General features: G+C 58.0%; 1 protein-coding gene across 3 annotated transcripts in view; it reads right to left on the minus strand.

Moving 5' to 3' along the window:
* Positions 1 to 19,478, minus strand: part of tspan4a (tetraspanin 4a) — a 120,021-nt gene that overhangs the window by 30,096 nt on the left and 70,447 nt on the right. For all 3 annotated transcript variants that reach the window (XM_073049112.1, XM_073049111.1, XM_073049110.1), the window contains 2 exons: positions 18,493 to 18,684; positions 16,221 to 16,295 (listed from right to left, as the gene is read on the minus strand). In XM_073049112.1, coding sequence (XP_072905213.1) covers positions 16,221 to 16,295; positions 18,493 to 18,684 — 267 coding nt within the window. The remainder of the gene's footprint in view (positions 1 to 16,220; positions 16,296 to 18,492; positions 18,685 to 19,478) is intronic.

The following is a 19,478-nucleotide window of genomic DNA, read 5'->3' on the forward strand; positions in this document are numbered from 1 at the left end:
GGCTCGGACTAGAAGGACCGAGATGGCCTGTTTCCGTGCTGTAATTGTTAAACGGTTAGGCCCATTACTGCAGGCCCCCGCAGTCTCAGCCCAGTGTACCAGGACTGTGGCTGCGCACCTTCATTCAGAGGGAGAAAATCCACTCAAGGGGAATGGAAATCTCAAATCGAGCAATGGGTATCTCTCCCAAAGGGCGGCCATCTCACTCTGTAACTGAAAATATGCTGCTGGGTAATTGTGGGACCCTGCATACCGGAAAGTTAGAGCCAGGCTGTATTGGAGTGATGTAAAGAAAGTCTTCAAATTGTTGAATGGTTACAGGACAAGTTGGCCATTCGGCTGATAAATCCTTGCCAACCCAGTTAGCCCCAATCCTGGCCTGTTTCTAGTTGCTGATGGGACAGTTTTCCTTCACATAGAAAATAAATCTCTTTGTGAAAGCCTCCACTGAGTTGCCCCATACAGCTCTGCATTCCTGCAAAAACCAGAGGCCTCATCTTCCATAAGGCAGAGTGAGGCTAATCGAGTCTGTTCCGCCATTCCACCATGGCTGATTTATTACCCCTCTCAAACCCATTCTCCTGCCTTCTCCCCATTACCTTTGACACCCTTACCAATCAACCTCCGCTTTAAATAAACCTAATGACCTGGCCTCCACAGCTGTCTGCGGTAATAAATTCCAGATTCACCACGCTCTGGATAGAGAAATTCCTCCTTGTCTTTCTTCTAACGTCAGGCTGTATCTTTTATTCCCTACAAACCCACCACTGGCCACCAGACAACATTCTCTAAACTGATACATTAACGTTACGGGCACCTATACTTCAACAGTTGACATTTTGGAACAAATCCCTTCATCTGGAACCAAAGGCAGAGGTTGAACAGTAACAACAGGCGCAAAACATTGACTGGGTATTCCTCCAGTAGGCGCTGCCTGACCTGCTGAGTTCCTCCAGCAGTTTGTATGTGTTGCCCAAGATTTCCAGCATCTGTAAATTCTGTGTCTCTGCACATTTCTACAGATGTACCGTGGAGAGTATTCTGACTGTTGCATCACCGTCTTGAGTGGAGGCTCCACTGCACAGGACTGAGGGAGTTGTAAACCAAGCCAGAGTCATCACAGGCACAACCCTCCCACCGTCGAGTACACAACCCTCCCACCGTCAAGGACACAACCCTCCCACCGTCGAGTACACAACCCTCCCACCGTCGAGTACACAAACCCTCCCACCGTCGAGTAGACAAACCCTCCCACCGTCGAGTACACAACCCTCCCACTGTCGAGTAGACAAACCCTCCCACCGTCGAGGACACAACCCTCCCACCGTCGAGTAGACAAACCCTCCCACCATCGAGAACATAACCCTCCCACCGTCGAGAACACAAACCCTCCCACCGTCGAGTACACAAACCCTCCCACCGTCGAGTACACAACCCTCCCACCGTCGAGTACATAAACCTCCCACCGTCGAGGGCACAAACCCTCCCACCGTCGAGGGCACAAACCCTCCCACCGTCGAGTAGACAAACCCGCCCACCGTCGAGGACACAAACCCTCCCACCATCGAAGACACAAACACTCCCACTGTCGAGTAGACAACCCTCCCACCGTCGAGTAGACAAACCCTCCCACCGTCGAGTACACAACCCTCCCACCGTCGAGTACACAAACCCTCTCACCGTCGAGTAGACAAACCCTCCCACCGTCGAGGACACAAACCCTCCCACCGTCGAGTAGACAAACCCTCCCACCGTCGAGTACACAACCCTCCCACCGTCGAGTAGACAAACCCTCCCACCGTCGAGGACACAAACCCTCCCACCGTCGAGTAGACAAACCCTCCCACCGTCGAATAGACAAACCCTCCCACCGTCGAGTACACAACCCTCCCACCGTCGAGTACACAAACCCTCCCACCGTCGAGTACACAACCCTCCCACCGTCGAGGACACAAACCCTCCCACCGTCAAGTAGACAACCCTCCCACCGTCGAGGACACAAACCCTCCCACCGTCGAGTAGACAACCCTCCCACCGTCGAGTAGACAAACCCTCCCACCGTCGAGTAGACAACCCTCCCACCGTCGAGGACACAAACCCTCCCACCGTCGATACACAAACCCTCCCACCGTCGAGTAGACAAACCCTCCCACCGTCGATACACAAACCCTCCCACCGTCGAGTAGACAAACCCTCCCACCGTCGAGTAGACAAACCCTCCCACCGTCGAGGACACAAACCCTCCCACCGTCGAGTAGACAAACCCTCCCACCGTCGAGAACATAACCCTCCCACCGTCGAGGACACAACCCTCCCACCGTCGAGGACACAAACCCTCCCACCGTCGAGTACACAACCCTCCCACCGTCGAGTAGACAAACCCTCCCACCGTCGAGAACACAACCCTCCCACCGTCGAGTACACAACCCTCCCACCGTCGATACACAAACCCTCCCACCGTCGAGTAGACAAACCCTCCCACCGTCGAGTACACAAACCCTCCCACCGTCGAGGACACAAACCCTCCCACCGTCGAGAACACAACCCTCCCACCGTCGAGTACACAACCCTCCCACCGTCGAGTAGACAAACCCTCCCACCGTCGAGTACACAAACCCTCCCACCGTCGAGGACACAAACCCTCCCACCGTCGAGTAGACAAACCCTCCCACCGTCGAGAACATAACCCTCCCACCGTCGAGGACACAACCCTCCCACCGTCGAGGACACAAACCCTCCCACCGTCGAGTACACAACCCTCCCACCGTCGAGTAGACAACCCTCCCACCGTCGAGTAGACAAATCCTCCCACCGTCGAGAACACAACCCTCCCACCGTCGAGTACACAACCCTCCCACCGTCGATACACAAACCCTCCCACCGTCGAGTAGACAAACCCTCCCACCGTCGAGTACACAAACCCTCCCACCGTCGAGAACACAACCCTCCCACCGTCGAGTACACAACCCTCCCACCGTCGAGTAGACAAACCCTCCCACCGTCGAGGACACAAACCCTCCCACCGTCGAGGACACAAACCCTCCCACCGTCGAGTAGACAAACCCTCCCACCGTCGAGAACATAACCCTCCCACCGTCGAGGACACAACCCTCCCACCGTCGAGGACACAAACCCGCCCACCGTCGAGTACACAACCCTCCCACCGTCGAGTAGACAACCTTCCCACCGTCGAGTAGACAAACCCTCCCACCGTCGAGAACACAACCCTCCCACCGTCGAGTACACAACCCTCCCACCGTCGAGTACACAACCCTCCCACCGTCGATACACAACCCTCACACCGTCGATACACAAACCCTCCCACCGTCGAGTACACAAACCTCCCACCGTCGAGAACACAACCCTCCCACCGTCGATACACAAACCCTCCCACCGTCGAGGACACAAACCCTCCCACCGTCGAGTAGACAAACCCTCCCACCGTCGAGTACACAACCCTCCCACCGTCGAGTACACAAACCCTCCCACCGTCGAGTACACAACCCTCCCACCGTCGAGGACACAAACCCTCCCACCGTCGAGTAGACAAACCCTCCCACCGTCGAGTACACAACCCTCCCACGGTCGAGGACACAAACCCTCCCACCGTCGAGTAGACAAACCCTCCCACCGTCGAGTAGAAAAACCCTCCCACGGTCGAGGACACAAACCCTCCCACCGTCGAGTAGACAAACCCTCCCACCGTCGAGTAGACAAACCCTCCCACCGTCGAGTAGACAACCCTCCCACCGTCGAGTACACAAACCCTCCCACCGTCGAGTAGACAACCCTCCCACCGTCGAGGACACAAACCCTCCCACCGTCGAGTAGACAACCCTCCCACCGTCGAGTAGACAAACCCTCCCACCGTCGAGTAGACAACCCTCCCACCGTCGAGGACACAAACCCTCCCACCGTCGATACACAAACCCTCCCACCGTCGAGTAGACAAACCCTCCCACCGTCGATACACAAACCCTCCCACCGTCGAGTAGACAAACCCTCCCACCGTCGAGGACACAAACCCTCCCACCGTCGAGTAGACAAACCCTCCCACCGTCGAGAACATAACCCTCCCACCGTCGAGGACACAACCCTCCCACCGTCGAGGACACAAACCCTCCCACCGTCGAGTACACAACCCTCCCACCGTCGAGTAGACAACCCTCCCACCGTCGAGTAGACAAACCCTCCCACCGTCGAGAACACAACCCTCCCACCGTCAAGTACACAACCCTCCCACCGTCGATACACAAACCCTCCCACCGTCGAGTAGACAAACCCTCCCACCGTCGAGTAGACAAACTCTCCCACCGTCGAGTACACAAACCCTCCCACCGTCGAGGACACAAACCCTCCCACCGTCGAGAACACAACCCTCCCACCGTCGAGTACACAACCCTCCCACCGTCGAGTAGACAAACCCTCCCACCGTCGAGTACACAAACCCTCCCACCGTCGAGGACACAAACCCTCCCACCGTCGAGTAGACAAACCCTCCCACCGTCGAGGACATAACCCTCCCACCGTCGAGGACACAACCCTCCCACCGTCGAGGACACAAACCCTCCCACCGTCGAGTACACAACCCTCCCACCGTCGAGTAGACAACCCTCCCACCGTCGAGTAGACAAACCCTCCCACCGTCGAGAACACAACCCTCCCACCGTCGAGAACACAACCCTCCCACCGTCGAGTACACAACCCTCCCACCGTCGATACACAAACCCTCCCACCGTCGAGTAGACAAACCCTCCCACCGTCGAGGACACAAACCCTCCCACCGTCGAGAACACAACCCTCTCACCGTCGAGTACACAACCCTCCCACCGTCGAGTAGACAAACCCTCCCACCGTCGAGGACACAAACCCTCCCACCGTCGAGAACACAACCCTCCCACCGTCGAGTACACAACCCTCCCACCGTCGAGTAGACAAACCCTCCCACCGTCGAGTACACAAACCCTCCCACCGTCGAGGACACAAACCCTCCCACCGTCGAGAACATAACCCTCCCACCGTCGAGAACACAACCCTCCCACCGTCGATACACAAACCCTCCCACCGTCGAGTAGACAAACCCTCCCACCGTCGAGGACACAAACCCTCCCACCGTCGAGAACACAACCCTCCCACCGTCGAGTACACAACCCTCCCACCGTCGAGTAGACAAACCCTCCCACCGTCGAGGACACAAACCCTCCCACCGTCGAGTAGACAAACCCTCCCACCGTCGAGTAGACAAACCCTCCCACCGTCGAGAACACAACCCTCCCACCGTCGAGGACACAACCCTCCCACCGTCGAGGACACAAACCCTCCCACCGTCGAGTACACAACCCTCCCACCGTCGAGTAGACAACCCTCCCACCGTCGAGTAGACAAACCCTCCCACCGTCGAGAACACAACCCTCCCACCGTCGAGTACACAACCCTCCCACCGTCGATACACAAACCCTCCCACCGTCGAGTAGACAAACCCTCCCACCGTCGAGTACACAAACCATCCCACCGTCGAGGACACAAACCCTCCCACCGTCGAGAACACAACCCTCCCACCGTCGAGTAGACAAACCCTCCCACCGTCGCGTACACAAACCCTCCCACCGTCGAGTAGACAACCCTCCCACCGTCGAGTAGACAAACCCTCCCACCGTCGAGTACACAAACCCTCCCACCGTCGAGTACACAACCCTCCCACCGTCGAGGACACAAACCCTCCCACCGTCGAGTACACAACCCTCCCACCGTCGAGGACACAAACCCTCCCACCGTCGAGTACACAAACCCTCCCACCGTCGAGTACACAACCCTCCCACCGTCGAGGACACAAACCCTCCCACCGTCGAGTAGACAAACCCTCCCACCGTCGAGGACACAAACCCTCCCACCGTCGAGTAGACAAACCCTCCCACCGTCGAGTACACAAACCCTCCCACCGTCGAGGACACAAACCCTCCCACCGTCGAGGACACAAACCCTCCCACCGTCGAGTAGACAACCCTCCCACCGTCGAGTAGACAAACCCTCCCACCGTCGAGAACACAACCCTCCCACCGTCGAGTACACAACCCTCCCACCGTCGATACACAAACCCTCCCACCGTCGAGTACACAACCCTCCCACCGTCGAGTAGACAAACCCTCCCACCGTCGAGTACACAAACCCTCCCACCATCGAGGACACAACCCTCCCACCGTCGAGGACACAAACCCTCCCACCATCGAGTACACAACCCTCCCACCGTCGAGTAGACAACCCTCCCACCGTCGAGTAGACAAACCCTCCCACCGTCGAGTACACAACCCTCCCACCGTCGAGTACACAACCCTCCCACCGTCGATACACAAACCCTCCCACCGTCGAGGACACAAACCCTCCCACCGTCGAGAACACAACCCTCCCACCGTCGAGTACACAACCCTCCCACCGTCGAGTAGACAAACCCTCCCACCGTCGAGTACACAAACCCTCCCACCGTCGAGGACACAAACCCTCCCACCGTCGAGTAGACAAACCCTCCCACCGTCGAGGACATAACCCTCCCACCGTCGAGGACACAACCCTCCCACCGTCGAGGACACAAACCCTCCCACCGTCGAGTACACAACCCTCCCACCGTCGAGTAGACAACCCTCCCACCGTCGAGTAGACAAACCCTCCCACCGTCGAGAACACAACCCTCCCACCGTCGAGAACACAACCCTCCCACCGTCGAGTACACAACCCTCCCACCGTCGATACACAAACCCTCCCACCGTCGAGTAGACAAACCCTCCCACCGTCGAGGACACAAACCCTCCCACCGTCGAGAACACAACCCTCTCACCGTCGAGTACACAACCCTCCCACCGTCGAGTAGACAAACCCTCCCACCGTCGAGGACACAAACCCTCCCACCGTCGAGAACACAACCCTCCCACCGTCGAGTACACAACCCTCCCACCGTCGAGTAGACAAACCCTCCCACCGTCGAGTACACAAACCCTCCCACCGTCGAGGACACAAACCCTCCCACCGTCGAGAACATAACCCTCCCACCGTCGAGAACACAACCCTCCCACCGTCGATACACAAACCCTCCCACCGTCGAGTAGACAAACCCTCCCACCGTCGAGGACACAAACCCTCCCACCGTCGAGAACACAACCCTCCCACCGTCGAGTACACAACCCTCCCACCGTCGAGTAGACAAACCCTCCCACCGTCGAGGACACAAACCCTCCCACCGTCGAGTAGACAAACCCTCCCACCGTCGAGTAGACAAACCCTCCCACCGTCGAGGACACAACCCTCCCACCGTCGAGGACACAACACTCCCACCGTCGAGGACACAAACCCTCCCACCGTCGAGTACACAACCCTCCCACCGTCGAGTAGACAACCCTCCCACCGTCGAGTAGACAAACCCTCCCACCGTCGAGAACACAACCCTCCCACCGTCGAGTACACAACCCTCCCACCGTCGATACACAAACCCTCCCACCGTCGAGTAGACAAACCCTCCCACCGTCGAGTACACAAACCATCCCACCGTCGAGGACACAAACCCTCCCACCGTCGAGAACACAACCCTCCCACCGTCGAGTAGACAAACCCTCCCACCGTCGCGTACACAAACCCTCCCACCGTCGAGTAGACAACCCTCCCACCGTCGAGTAGACAAACCCTCCCACCGTCGAGTACACAAACCCTCCCACCGTCGAGGACACAAACCCTCCCACCGTCGAGTAGACAAACCCTCCCACCGTCGAGGACACAAACCCTCCCACCGTCGAGTAGACAAACCCTCCCACCGTCGAGTACACAAACCCTCCCACCGTCGAGGACACAAACCCTCCCACCGTCGAGGACACAAACCCTCCCACCGTCGAGTAGACAACCCTCCCACCGTCGAGTAGACAAACCCTCCCACCGTCGAGAACACAACCCTCCCACCGTCGAGTACACAACCCTCCCACCGTCGATACACAAACCCTCCCACCGTCGAGTACACAACCCTCCCACCGTCGAGTAGACAAACCCTCCCACCGTCGAGTACACAAACCCTCCCACCATCGAGGACACAACCCTCCCACCGTCGAGGACACAAACCCTCCCACCATCGAGTACACAACCCTCCCACCGTCGAGTAGACAACCCTCCCACCGTCGAGTAGACAAACCCTCCCACCGTCGAGTACACAACCCTCCCACCGTCGAGTACACAACCCTCCCACCGTCGATACACAAACCCTCCCACCGTCGAGGACACAAACCCTCCCACCGTCGAGAACACAACCCTCCCACCGTCGAGTACACAACCCTCCCACCGTCGAGTAGACAAACCCTCCCACCGTCGAGGACACAAACCCTCCCACCGTCGAGTAGACAAACCCTCCCACCGTCGAGGACACAACCCTCCCACCGTCGAGGACACAAACCCTCCCACCGTCGAGTACACAACCCTCCCACTGTCGAGGACACAAACCCTCCCACCGTCGAGTAGACAAACCCTCCCACCGTCGAGTACACAACCCTCCCACCGTCGAGTAGACAAACCCTCCCACCGTCGAGGACACAAACCCTCCCACCGTCGAGTAGACAAACCCTCCCACCGTCGAGTACACAAACCCTCCCACCGTCGAGTACACAACCCTCCCACTGTCGAGGACACAAACCCTCCCACCGTCGAGTAGACAACCCTCCCACCGTCGAGGACACAAACCCTCCCACCGTCGAGTAGACAACCCTCCCACCGTCGAGTACACAACCCTCCCACCGTCGAGTACACAACCCTCCCACCGTCGATACACAAACCCTCCCACCGTCGAGTAGACAAACCCTCCCACCGTCGAGTAGACAAACCCTCCCACCGTCGAGGACACAAACCCTCCCACCGTCGAGTAGACAAACCCTTCCACCGTCGAGAACATAACCCTCCCACCGTCGAGGACAGAACCCTCCCACCGTCGAGGACACAAACCCTCCCACCGTCGAGAACACAACCCTCCCACCGTCGAGTACACAACCCTCCCACCGTCGAGTAGACAAACCCTCCCACCGTCGAGGACACAAACCCTCCCACCGTCGAGTAGACAAACCCTCCCACCGTCGAGGACACAACCCTCCCACCGTCGAGGACACAAACCCTCCCACCGTCGAGTACACAACCCTCCCACTGTCGAGGACACAAACCCTCCCACCGTCGAGTAGACAAACCCTCCCACCGTCGAGTACACAACCCTCCCACCGTCGAGTACACAACCCTCCCACCGTCGAGGACACAAACCCACCCACCGTCGATACACAAACCCTCCCACCGTCGAGTAGACAAACCCTCCCTCCGTCGATACACAAACCCTCCCACCGTCGAGTAGACAAACCCTCCCACCGTCGAGTAGACAAACCCTCCCACCGTCGAGGACACAAACCCTCCCACCGTCGAGTAGACAAACCCTCCCACCGTCGAGGACACAACCCTCCCACCGTCGAGGACACAAACCCTCCCACCGTCGAGTACACAACCCTCCCACCGTCGAGTAGACAACCCTCCCACCGTCGAGTAGACAAACCCTCCCACCGTCGAGTACACAACCCTCCCACCGTCGAGTAGACAAACCCTCCCACCGTCGAGGACACAAACCCTCCCACCGTCGAGTAGACAAACCCTCCCACCGTCGAGTACACAAACCCTCCCACCGTCGAGTACACAACCCTCCCACCGTCGAGGACACAAACCCTCCCACCGTCGAGTAGACAACCCTCCCACCGTCGAGGACACAAACCCTCCCACCGTCGAGTAGACAACCCTCCCACCGTCGAGGACACAAACCCACCCACCGTCGATACACAAACCCTCCCACCGTCGAGTAGACAAACCCTCCCACCGTCGAGTAGACAAACCCTCCCACCGTCGAGGACACAAACCCTCCCACCGTCGAGTAGACAAACCCTCCCACCGTCGAGGACACAACCCTCCCACCGTCGAGGACACAACCCTCCCACCGTCGAGGACACAAACCCTCCCACCGTCGAGTACACAACCCTCCCACCGTCGAGTAGACAAACCCTCCCACCGTCGAGTACACAAACCCTCCCACCGTCGAGGACACAAACCCTCCCACCGTCGAGTAGACAAACCCTCCCACCGTCGAGAACATAACCCTCCCACCGTCGAGGACACAACCCTCCCACCGTCGAGGACACAAACCCTCCCACCGTCGAGTACACAACCCTCCCACCGTCGAGTAGACAACCCTCCCACCGTCGAGTAGACAAACCCTCCCACCGTCGAGTACACAACCCTCCCACCGTCGAGTAGACAAACCCTCCCACCGTCGAGTACACAAACCCTCCCACCGTCGAGTAGACAAACCCTCCCACCGTCGAGGACACAAACCCTCCCACCGTCGAGTAGACAAACCCTCCCACCGTCGAGTACACAACCCTCCCACCGTCGAGTAGACAAACCCTCCCACCGTCGAGGACACAAACCCTCCCACCGTCGAGTAGACAAACCCTCCCACCGTCGAGTAGACAAACCCTCCCACCGTCGAGTACACAACCCTCCCACCGTCGAGTAGACAAACCCTCCCACCGTCGAGGACACAAACCCTCCCACCGTCGAGTAGACAAACCCTCCCACCGTCGAGTAGACAAACCCTCCCACCGTCGAGTACACAACCCTCCCACCGTCGAGTACACAAACCGTCCCACCGTCGAGTACACAACCCTCCCACCGTCGAGGACACAAACCCTCCCACCTTCGAGGACACAAACCCTCCCACCGTCGAGTAGACAAACCCTCCCACCGTCGAGTACACAAACCCTCCCACCGTCGAGTACACAAACCCTCCCACCGTCGAATAGACAAACCCTCCCACCGTCGAGAACACAAACCCTCCCACCGTCGAGTAGACAAACCCTCCCACCGTCGAGTACACAAACCCTCCCACCGTCGAGAACACAACCCTCCCACCGTCGAGTATACAACCCTCCCACCGTCGAGTACACAACCCTCCCACCGTCGAGTAGACAAACCCTCCCACCGTCGAGAACACAAACCCTCCCACCGTCGAGTACACAAACCCTCCCACCGTCGAATAGACAAACCCTCCCACCGTCGAGTACACAAACCCTCCCACCGTCGAGGACACAACCCTCCCACCGTCGAGGACACAAACCCTCCCACCGTCGAGTACACAACCCTCCCACCGTCGAGTAGACAACCCTCCCACCGTCGAGTAGACAAACCCTCCCACCGTCGAGAACACAACCCTCCCACCGTCGAGTACACAACCCTCCCACCGTCGAGTACACAACCCTCCCACCGTCGATACACAAACCCTCCCACCGTCGAGTACACAACCCTCCCACCGTCGAGTAGACAAACCCTCCCACCGTCGAGTACACAAACCCTCCCACCGTCGAGGACACAACCCTCCCACCGTCGAGGACACAAACCCTCCCACCGTCGAGTAGACAACCCTCCCACCGTCGAGTAGACAACCCTCCCACCGTCGAGTAGACAAACCCTCCCACCGTCGAGAACACAACCCTCCCACCGTCGAGTACACAACCCTCCCACCGTCGATACACAAACCCTCCCACCGTCGAGTAGACAAACCCTCCCACCGTCGAGGACACAAACCCTCCCACCGTCGAGAACACAACCCTCCCACCGTCGAGTACACAACCCTCCCACCGTCGAGTAGACAAACCCTCCCACCGTCGAGGACACAAACCCTCCCACCGTCGAGTAGACAAACCCTCCCACCGTCGAGGACACAACCCTCCCACCGTCGAGGACACAAACCCTCCCACCGTCGAGTACACAACCCTCCCACCGTCGAGTACACAACCCTCCCACTGTCGAGGACAGAAACCCTCCCACCGTCGAGTAGACAAACCCTCCCACCGTCGAGTACACAACCCTCCCACCGTCGAGTAGACAAACCCTCCCACCGTCGAGGACACAAACCCTCCCACCGTCGAGTAGACAAACCCTCCCACCGTCGAGTACACAACCCTCCCACTGTCGAGGACACAAACCCTCCCACCGTCGAGGACACAAACCCTCCCACCGTCGAGTAGACAACCCTCCCACCGTCGAGTAGACAAACCCTCCCACCGTCGAGGACACAAACCCTCCCACCGTCGAGTAGACAAACCCTTCCACCGTCGAGAACATAACCCTCCCACCGTCGAGGACAGAACCCTCCCACCGTCGAGGACACAAACCCTCCCACCGTCGAGTACACAACCCTCCCACCGTCGAGTAGACAACCCTCCCACCGTCGAGTAGACAAACCCTCCCACCGTCGAGAACACAACCCTCCCACCGTCGAGTACACAACCCTCCCACCGTCGATACACAAACCCTCCCACCGTCGAGTAGACAAACCCTCCCACCGTCGAGTACACAAACCCTCCCACCGTCGAGGACACAAACCCTCCCACCGTCGAGAACACAACCCTCCCACCGTCGAGTACACAACCCTCCCACCGTCGAGTAGACAAACCCTCCCACCGTCGAGTACACAAACCCTCCCACCGTCGAGGACACAAACCCTCCCACCGTCGAGTAGACAAACCCTCCCACCGTCGAAAACATAACCCTCCCACCGTCGAGGACACAACCCTCCCACCGTCGAGGACACAAACCCTCCCACCGTCGAGGACACAAACCCTCCCACCGTCGAGTAGACAACCCTCCCACCGTCGAGTACACAACCCTCCCACCGTCGATACACAAACCCTCCCACCGTCGAGTAGACAAACCCTCCCACCGTCGAGGACACAAACCCTCCCACCGTCGAGAACACAACCCTCCCACCGTCGAGTACACAACCCTCCCACCGTCGAGTAGACAAACCCTCCCACCGTCGAGGACACAAACCCTCCCACCGTCGAGTAGACAAACCCTCCCACCGTCGAGAACATAACCCTCCCACCGTCGAGGACACAACCCTCCCACCGTCGAGGACACAAACCCTCCCACCGTCGAGTACACAACCCTCCCACCGTCGAGTACACAAACCCTCCCACCGTCGAGTAGACAAACCCTCCCACCGTCGAGAACACAACCCTCCCACCGTCGAGTACACAACCCTCCCACCGTCGATACACAAACCCTCCCACCGTCGAGTAGACAAACCCTCCCACCGTCGAGTACACAAACCCTCCCACCGTCGAGGACACAAACCCTCCCACCGTCGAGAACACAACCCTCCCACCGTCGAGTAGACAAACCCTCCCACCGTCGAGTACACAAACCCTCCCACCGTCGAGTAGACAACCCTCCCACCGTCGAGTAGACAAACCCTCCCACCGTCGAGTACACAAACCCTCCCACCGTCGAGGACACAAACCCTCCCACCGTCGAGTAGACAAACCCTCCCACCGTCGAGGACACAAACCCTCCCACCGTTGAGTAGACAAACCCTCCCACCGTCGAGTACACAAACCCTCCCACCGTCGAGGACACAAACCCTCCCACCGTCGAGTACACAACCTTCCCACCGTCGAGTAGACAAACCCTCCCACCGTCGAGGACACAAACCCTCCCACCGTCGAGTAGACAACCCTCCCACCGTCGAGTAGACAAACCCTCCCACCGTCGAGTACACAAACCCTCCCACCGTCGAGTAGACAAACCCTCCCACCGTCGAGGACACAAACCCTCCCACCGTTGAGTAGACAAACCCTCCCACCGTCGAGTACACAAACCCTCCCACCGTCGAGTACACAACCCTCCCACCGTCGAGTACACAACCTTCCCACCGTCGAGTAGACAAACCCTCCCACCGTCGAGTAGACAACCCTCCCACCGTCGAGTAGACAACCCTCCCACCGTCGAGTACACAACCCTCCCACCGTCGAGTAGACAAACCCTCCCACCGTCGAGTACACAAACTCTCCCACCGTCGAGCACACAACCCTCCCACCGTCGAGTAGACAAACCCTCCCACCGTCGAGTACACAAACCCTCCCACCGTCGAGGACACAAACCCTCCCACCGTCGAGTACACAACCCTCCCACCGTCGAGTAGACAACCTTCCCACCGTCGAGTAGACAAACCCTCCCACCGTCGAGTACACAAACCCTCCCACCGTCGAGGACACAAACCCTCCCACCGTCGAGTAGACAAACCCTCCCACCGTCGAGGACACAACCCTCCCACCGTCGAGAACATAACGCTCCCACCGTCGAGTACACAAACCCTCCCACCGTCGAGTACACAAACCCTCCCACCGTCGAGAACATAACCCTCCCACCGTCGAGAACACAAACCCTCCCACCGTCGAGTAGACAACCCTCCCACCGTCGAGTACACAACCCTGCCACCGTCGAGAACACAAACCCTCCCACCGTCGAGTAGACAACCCTGCCACCGTCGAGAACACAAACCCTCCCACCGTCGAGTAGACAACCCTCCCACCGTCGAGAACACAAACCCTCCCACCGTCGAGTACACAACCCTGCCACCGTCGAGAACACAAACCCTCCCACCGTCGAGTAGACAAACCCTACCACCGTCGAGTACACAACCCTGCCACCGTCGAGAACACAAACCCTCCCACCGTCGAGTAGACAAACCCTACCACCGTCGAGGACACAAACCCTCCCACCGTCGAGGACACAAACCCTCCCACCGTCGAGTAGACAAACCCTACCACCGTCGAGGACACAAACCCTCCCACCGTCGAGGACACAAACCCTCCCACCGTCGAGTGCACAAACCCTCCCACCGTCGAGGGCACAAACCCTCCCACCGTCGAGTACACAAACCCTCCCACCGTCGAGGACACAAACCCTCCCACCGTCGAGGGCACAAACCCTCCCACCGTCGAGGACACAAACCCTCCCACCGTCGAGGACACAACCCTCCCACCGTCGAGTACACAAACCCTCCCACCGTCGAGGACACAAACCCTCCCACCGTCGAGTAGACAAACCCTCCCACCGTCGAGGACACAACCCTCCCACCGTCGAGGACACAAACCCTCCCACCGTCGAGTAGACAACCCTCCCACCGTCGAGTAGACAAACCCTCCCACCGTCGAGGACACAACCCTCCCACCGTCGAGTAGACAAACCCTCCCACCGTCGAGTACACAAACCCTCCCACCGTCGAGTACACAACCCTCCCACCGTCGAGTAGACAAACCCTCCCACCGTCGAGTACACAAACCCTCCCACCGTCGAGTACACAAACCCTGCCACCGTCGAGGACACAAACCCTCCCACCGTCGAGTAGACAAACCCTCCCACCGTCGAGTACACAAACCCTGCCACCGTCGAGTACACAAACCCTCCCACAGTCGAGTAGACAAACCCTCCCACAGTCGAGTACACAAACCCTCCCACCGTCGAGTAGACAAACCCTCCCACCGTCGAGTACACAAACCCTCCCACCGTCGAGTAGACAAACCCTCCCACCGTCGAGTACACAAACCCTCCCACCGTCGAGTAGACAAACCCTCCCACCGTCGAGTACACAAACCCTCCCACCGTCGAGTAGACAAACCCTCCCACCGTCGAGGACACAAACCCTCCCACAGTCGAGGACACAAACCCTCCCACCGTCGAGTAGACAATCCCTCCCACCGTCGAGTACACAAACCCTCCCACCGTCGAGTACACAAACCCTCCCACCGTCGAGAACATAACCCTTCCACCATCGAGAACATCTTCAAGAGATGGTGCCTCCAGAAGGCAGAATCCATCAGTAAGGACCCTCACCACCTGGGACATACCCTCTTGTACAGCTCCTGCAATGCAGCACACAACCTGCCGCAGGAACTCAGCAGTATCTAAGGAGTAAGCTAGTGGGATCCAGGGCCGGGGAGCGGTCTCCAGTCAGGATGAGGCCTTCTGATACATAGATGAGGGAAGATATCTTCAGGTGGGCCATGGAAATATCCGGAACTCTGTCCCTCCAATGGGTGAGACATGGTGTCCATTGACAGTGAGGGAGGGTAAAGGATACAAAGGTAATTCAGTAAATCAGCGCTGGGAAGATTAGGGACAGATTAATGGAAGGTGGAGCAGATTGACGGATTGACTGATGATGATCCTGGACCTCGAGTCGCTGTGGGTGAGAAGAGGTTAGTCCAGCTCCCAAAGTGCTCTTCCCACACCGGACCCACATTGCCACTGAGCCAGGGACAAACGGAAGGGATGTGTGCACGGCTGGGGGGGGTGGGGGTGGACACAAGCGGACTGCCTCTTCGTACCTGAACTCTGTAAACGCAGAAGAGGCTTCCTCCAATCAACTCCATCAAGAAAATCAGAAGCAGCAGGAAGAAAAACTGCCAAAAAATACCAGAGAGGGAACGGTCAGTGTGGGTACGGGAGAGGGAACGGTCAGTGTGGGGACCGGAGAGGGAGCGGTCAGTGCGGACACGGGAGAGGGAACGGTCAGTGTGGGGACGGGAGAGGGAGCGGTCAGTGTGGGTACGGGAGAGGGAGCGGTCAGTGTGGGGACGGGAGAGGGATCGGTCAGTGTGGGTATGGGAGAGGGAACGGTCAGTGTGGGTACGGGAGAGGGAACGGTCAGTGTGGGGACGGGAGAGGGAGCGGTCAGTGTGGGTATGGGAGAGGGAACGGTCAGTGTGGGTACGGGAGAGGGAACGGTCAGTGTGGGGACCGGAGAGGGAGCGGTCAGTGTGGGTACGGGAGAGGGAACGGTCAGTGTGGGGACCGGAGAGGGAGCGGTCAGTGTGGGGACGGGAGAGGGAGCGGTCAGTCTGGGGACGGGAGAGGGAATGGTCAGTGTGGCATTCAGTGAGTGAAGGGGGAGTGAGAGATTGTAGGAGAATGCGCTGTACACAGGAAGTGTGGGACTGTTGTGTACACAGGAAGTGGTGTAATGAGGTGTGCACAGGAAGTGTGGAACCGAGGTGTGCACAGGAAATGTGGGAACGAGGTGTGCACAGGAAGTGGTGTCATGAGGTGTGCACAGGAAGTGTGTGATTGATGTGTGCACGTGAAGTGTGGGACTGAGATGTGCACAGGAAGTGTGGGACTGATGTGTGCACAGGAAGTGTGGGACTGAGGTGTGCACAGGAAGTGTGGGAACGAGGTGTGCACAGGACATGGTGTAATGAGGTGTGCACAGGAAGTGTGGGACTGAGGTGTGCACAGGAAGTGTGGGACTGAGGTGTCCACAGGAAGTGTGGGACTGATGTGTGCACAGGAAGTGTGGGACTGAGGTGTGCACAGGAAGTGTGGGACTGATGTGTGCACAGGAAGTGTGGGACTGAGGTATGCACAGGAAGTGTGGGACTGAGGTGTGCACAGGAAGTGGTGTCATGAAGTGTGCACAGGAAGTGTGGGACTGATGTGTGCTCAGGAAGTGTGGGACTGATGTGTGCTCAGGAAGTGTGGGACTGATGTGTGCACAGGAAGTGTGGGACTGAGGTGTGCACAGGAAGTGTGGGACTGAGGTGTGCACTGGAAGTGGTGTAATGAGGTGTGCACAGGAAATATGGGACTGATGTGTGCTCAGGAAGTGGTGTAATGAGGTGTGCACAGGAAGTGTGGGACTGAGGTGTGCACTGGAAGTGGTGTAATGAGGTGTGCACAGGAAATATGGGACTGATGTGTGCTCAGGAAGTGGTGTAATGAGGTGTGCACAGGAAATGTGGGACTGATGTATGCACATGAAGTGTGGGACTGATGTGTGCTCAGGAAGTGTGGGACTGAGGTGTGCTCAGGAAGTGTGGGACTGAGGTGTGCACAGGAAGTGTGGGACTGAGGTGTGCACAGAAGTGTGGGACTGAGGTGTGCTCAGGAAGTGTGGGACTGATGTGTGCTCAGGAAGTGTGGGACTGAGGTGTGCACAGGAAGTGTGGGACTGAGGTGTGCACAGGAAGTGGTGTAATGAGGTGTGCTCAGGAAGTGTGGGACTGATGTGTGCACAGGAAGTGTGGGACTGAGGTGTGCACAGGAAGTGGTGTAATGAGGTGTGCACAGGAAGTGTGAGACTGATGTGTGCACAGGAAGTGTGGGACTGATGTGTGCACAGGAAGTGCGAGACTGATGTGTGCACAGGAAGTGTGGGACTGATGTGTGCTCAGGAAGTGTGGGACTGAGGTGTGCACAGGAAGTGTGGGACTGAGGTCTTCACAGGAAGTGGTGTAATGAGGTGTGCTCAGGAAGTGTGGGACTGATGTGTGCTCAGGAAGTGTGGGACTGAGGTGTGCACAGGAAGTGGTGTCATGAAGTGTGCTCAGGAAGTGTGGGACTGAGGTGTGCTCAGGAAGTGTGGGACTGAGGTGTGCACAGGAAGTGTGGGACTGAGGTCTTCACAGGAAGTGGTGTAATGAGGTGTGCTCAGGAAGTGTGGGACTGATGTGTGCTCAGGAAGTGTGGGACTGAGGTGTGCACAGGAAGTGTGGGACTGAGGTGTGCACAGGAAGTGTGGGTACGAAGTGTGCGGTGGGTATGCAGTGTGAGTGTGAGCAAGTGTGAACGGTGTGTAGGAGAAGCTGCTTTGATACTCACAGACAGCAGGAGACATTTGTTTTCTTTGATGGCACCAACACAGCCAAGAAATCCGACCACCATCGCCACGGTGCCCATGCCCATAAGCACGTTGGCAGCAGACAGGAAGGGGAAGGTAGCAGAGAGTGTGGCAAAGTTGCCCTGTGTCACTGCCAGCCAGATTCCCACTCCCAGTATACCGCAGCCCGCCAGCTGAGGAGGAAGCAGAGACGATTGTCAGTCAGTCAGTCTGTCTGCCCCAGAGTGAAGCACATCCTCACAGTGCTCACTCACAGTTCCCACACTGTTCACACCCACAATACTCACACTCTTCACCTATCCCACACTCACAACTCTCACACCGACACATGCTATGTGTCAATGTCAGGATATGATGTATCTATACACACACACACACACTCACACAGACATATACCCACACACACTCACACAGACATATACACACACACACACACACACACACACACACACACACACACACACACACTCACACAGACATATACCCACACACACACACACACACAGACATATACCCCCACACACACACACAGACATATACCCACACACACACACACACACACACTCACACAGACATATACCCACACAAACACACACACACGCACACAGACATATACCCACACACACACACACACGCACACACACTCACACAGACATATACCCACACACACACGCGCGCGCACACACACACTCACACATATACCCACACACACACACTCACAGACATATACCCACACACACGCACACACACACTCACACAGACATATACCCACACAAACACACACACACGCACACAGACATATACCCACACACACACACACACACACACACTCACACGGACATATACCCACACACACACACACACACACACGCACACACACACTCACACAGACATATACCCACACACACACACACACACACACTCACAGACATATACCCACACACACACACACACGCACACACACACT

The sequence above is a fragment of the Hemitrygon akajei genome, chromosome 6 (assembly GCF_048418815.1).
Source record: "Hemitrygon akajei chromosome 6, sHemAka1.3, whole genome shotgun sequence".
In the NCBI taxonomy this organism is placed as follows: Eukaryota; Metazoa; Chordata; class Chondrichthyes; order Myliobatiformes; family Dasyatidae; genus Hemitrygon; species Hemitrygon akajei.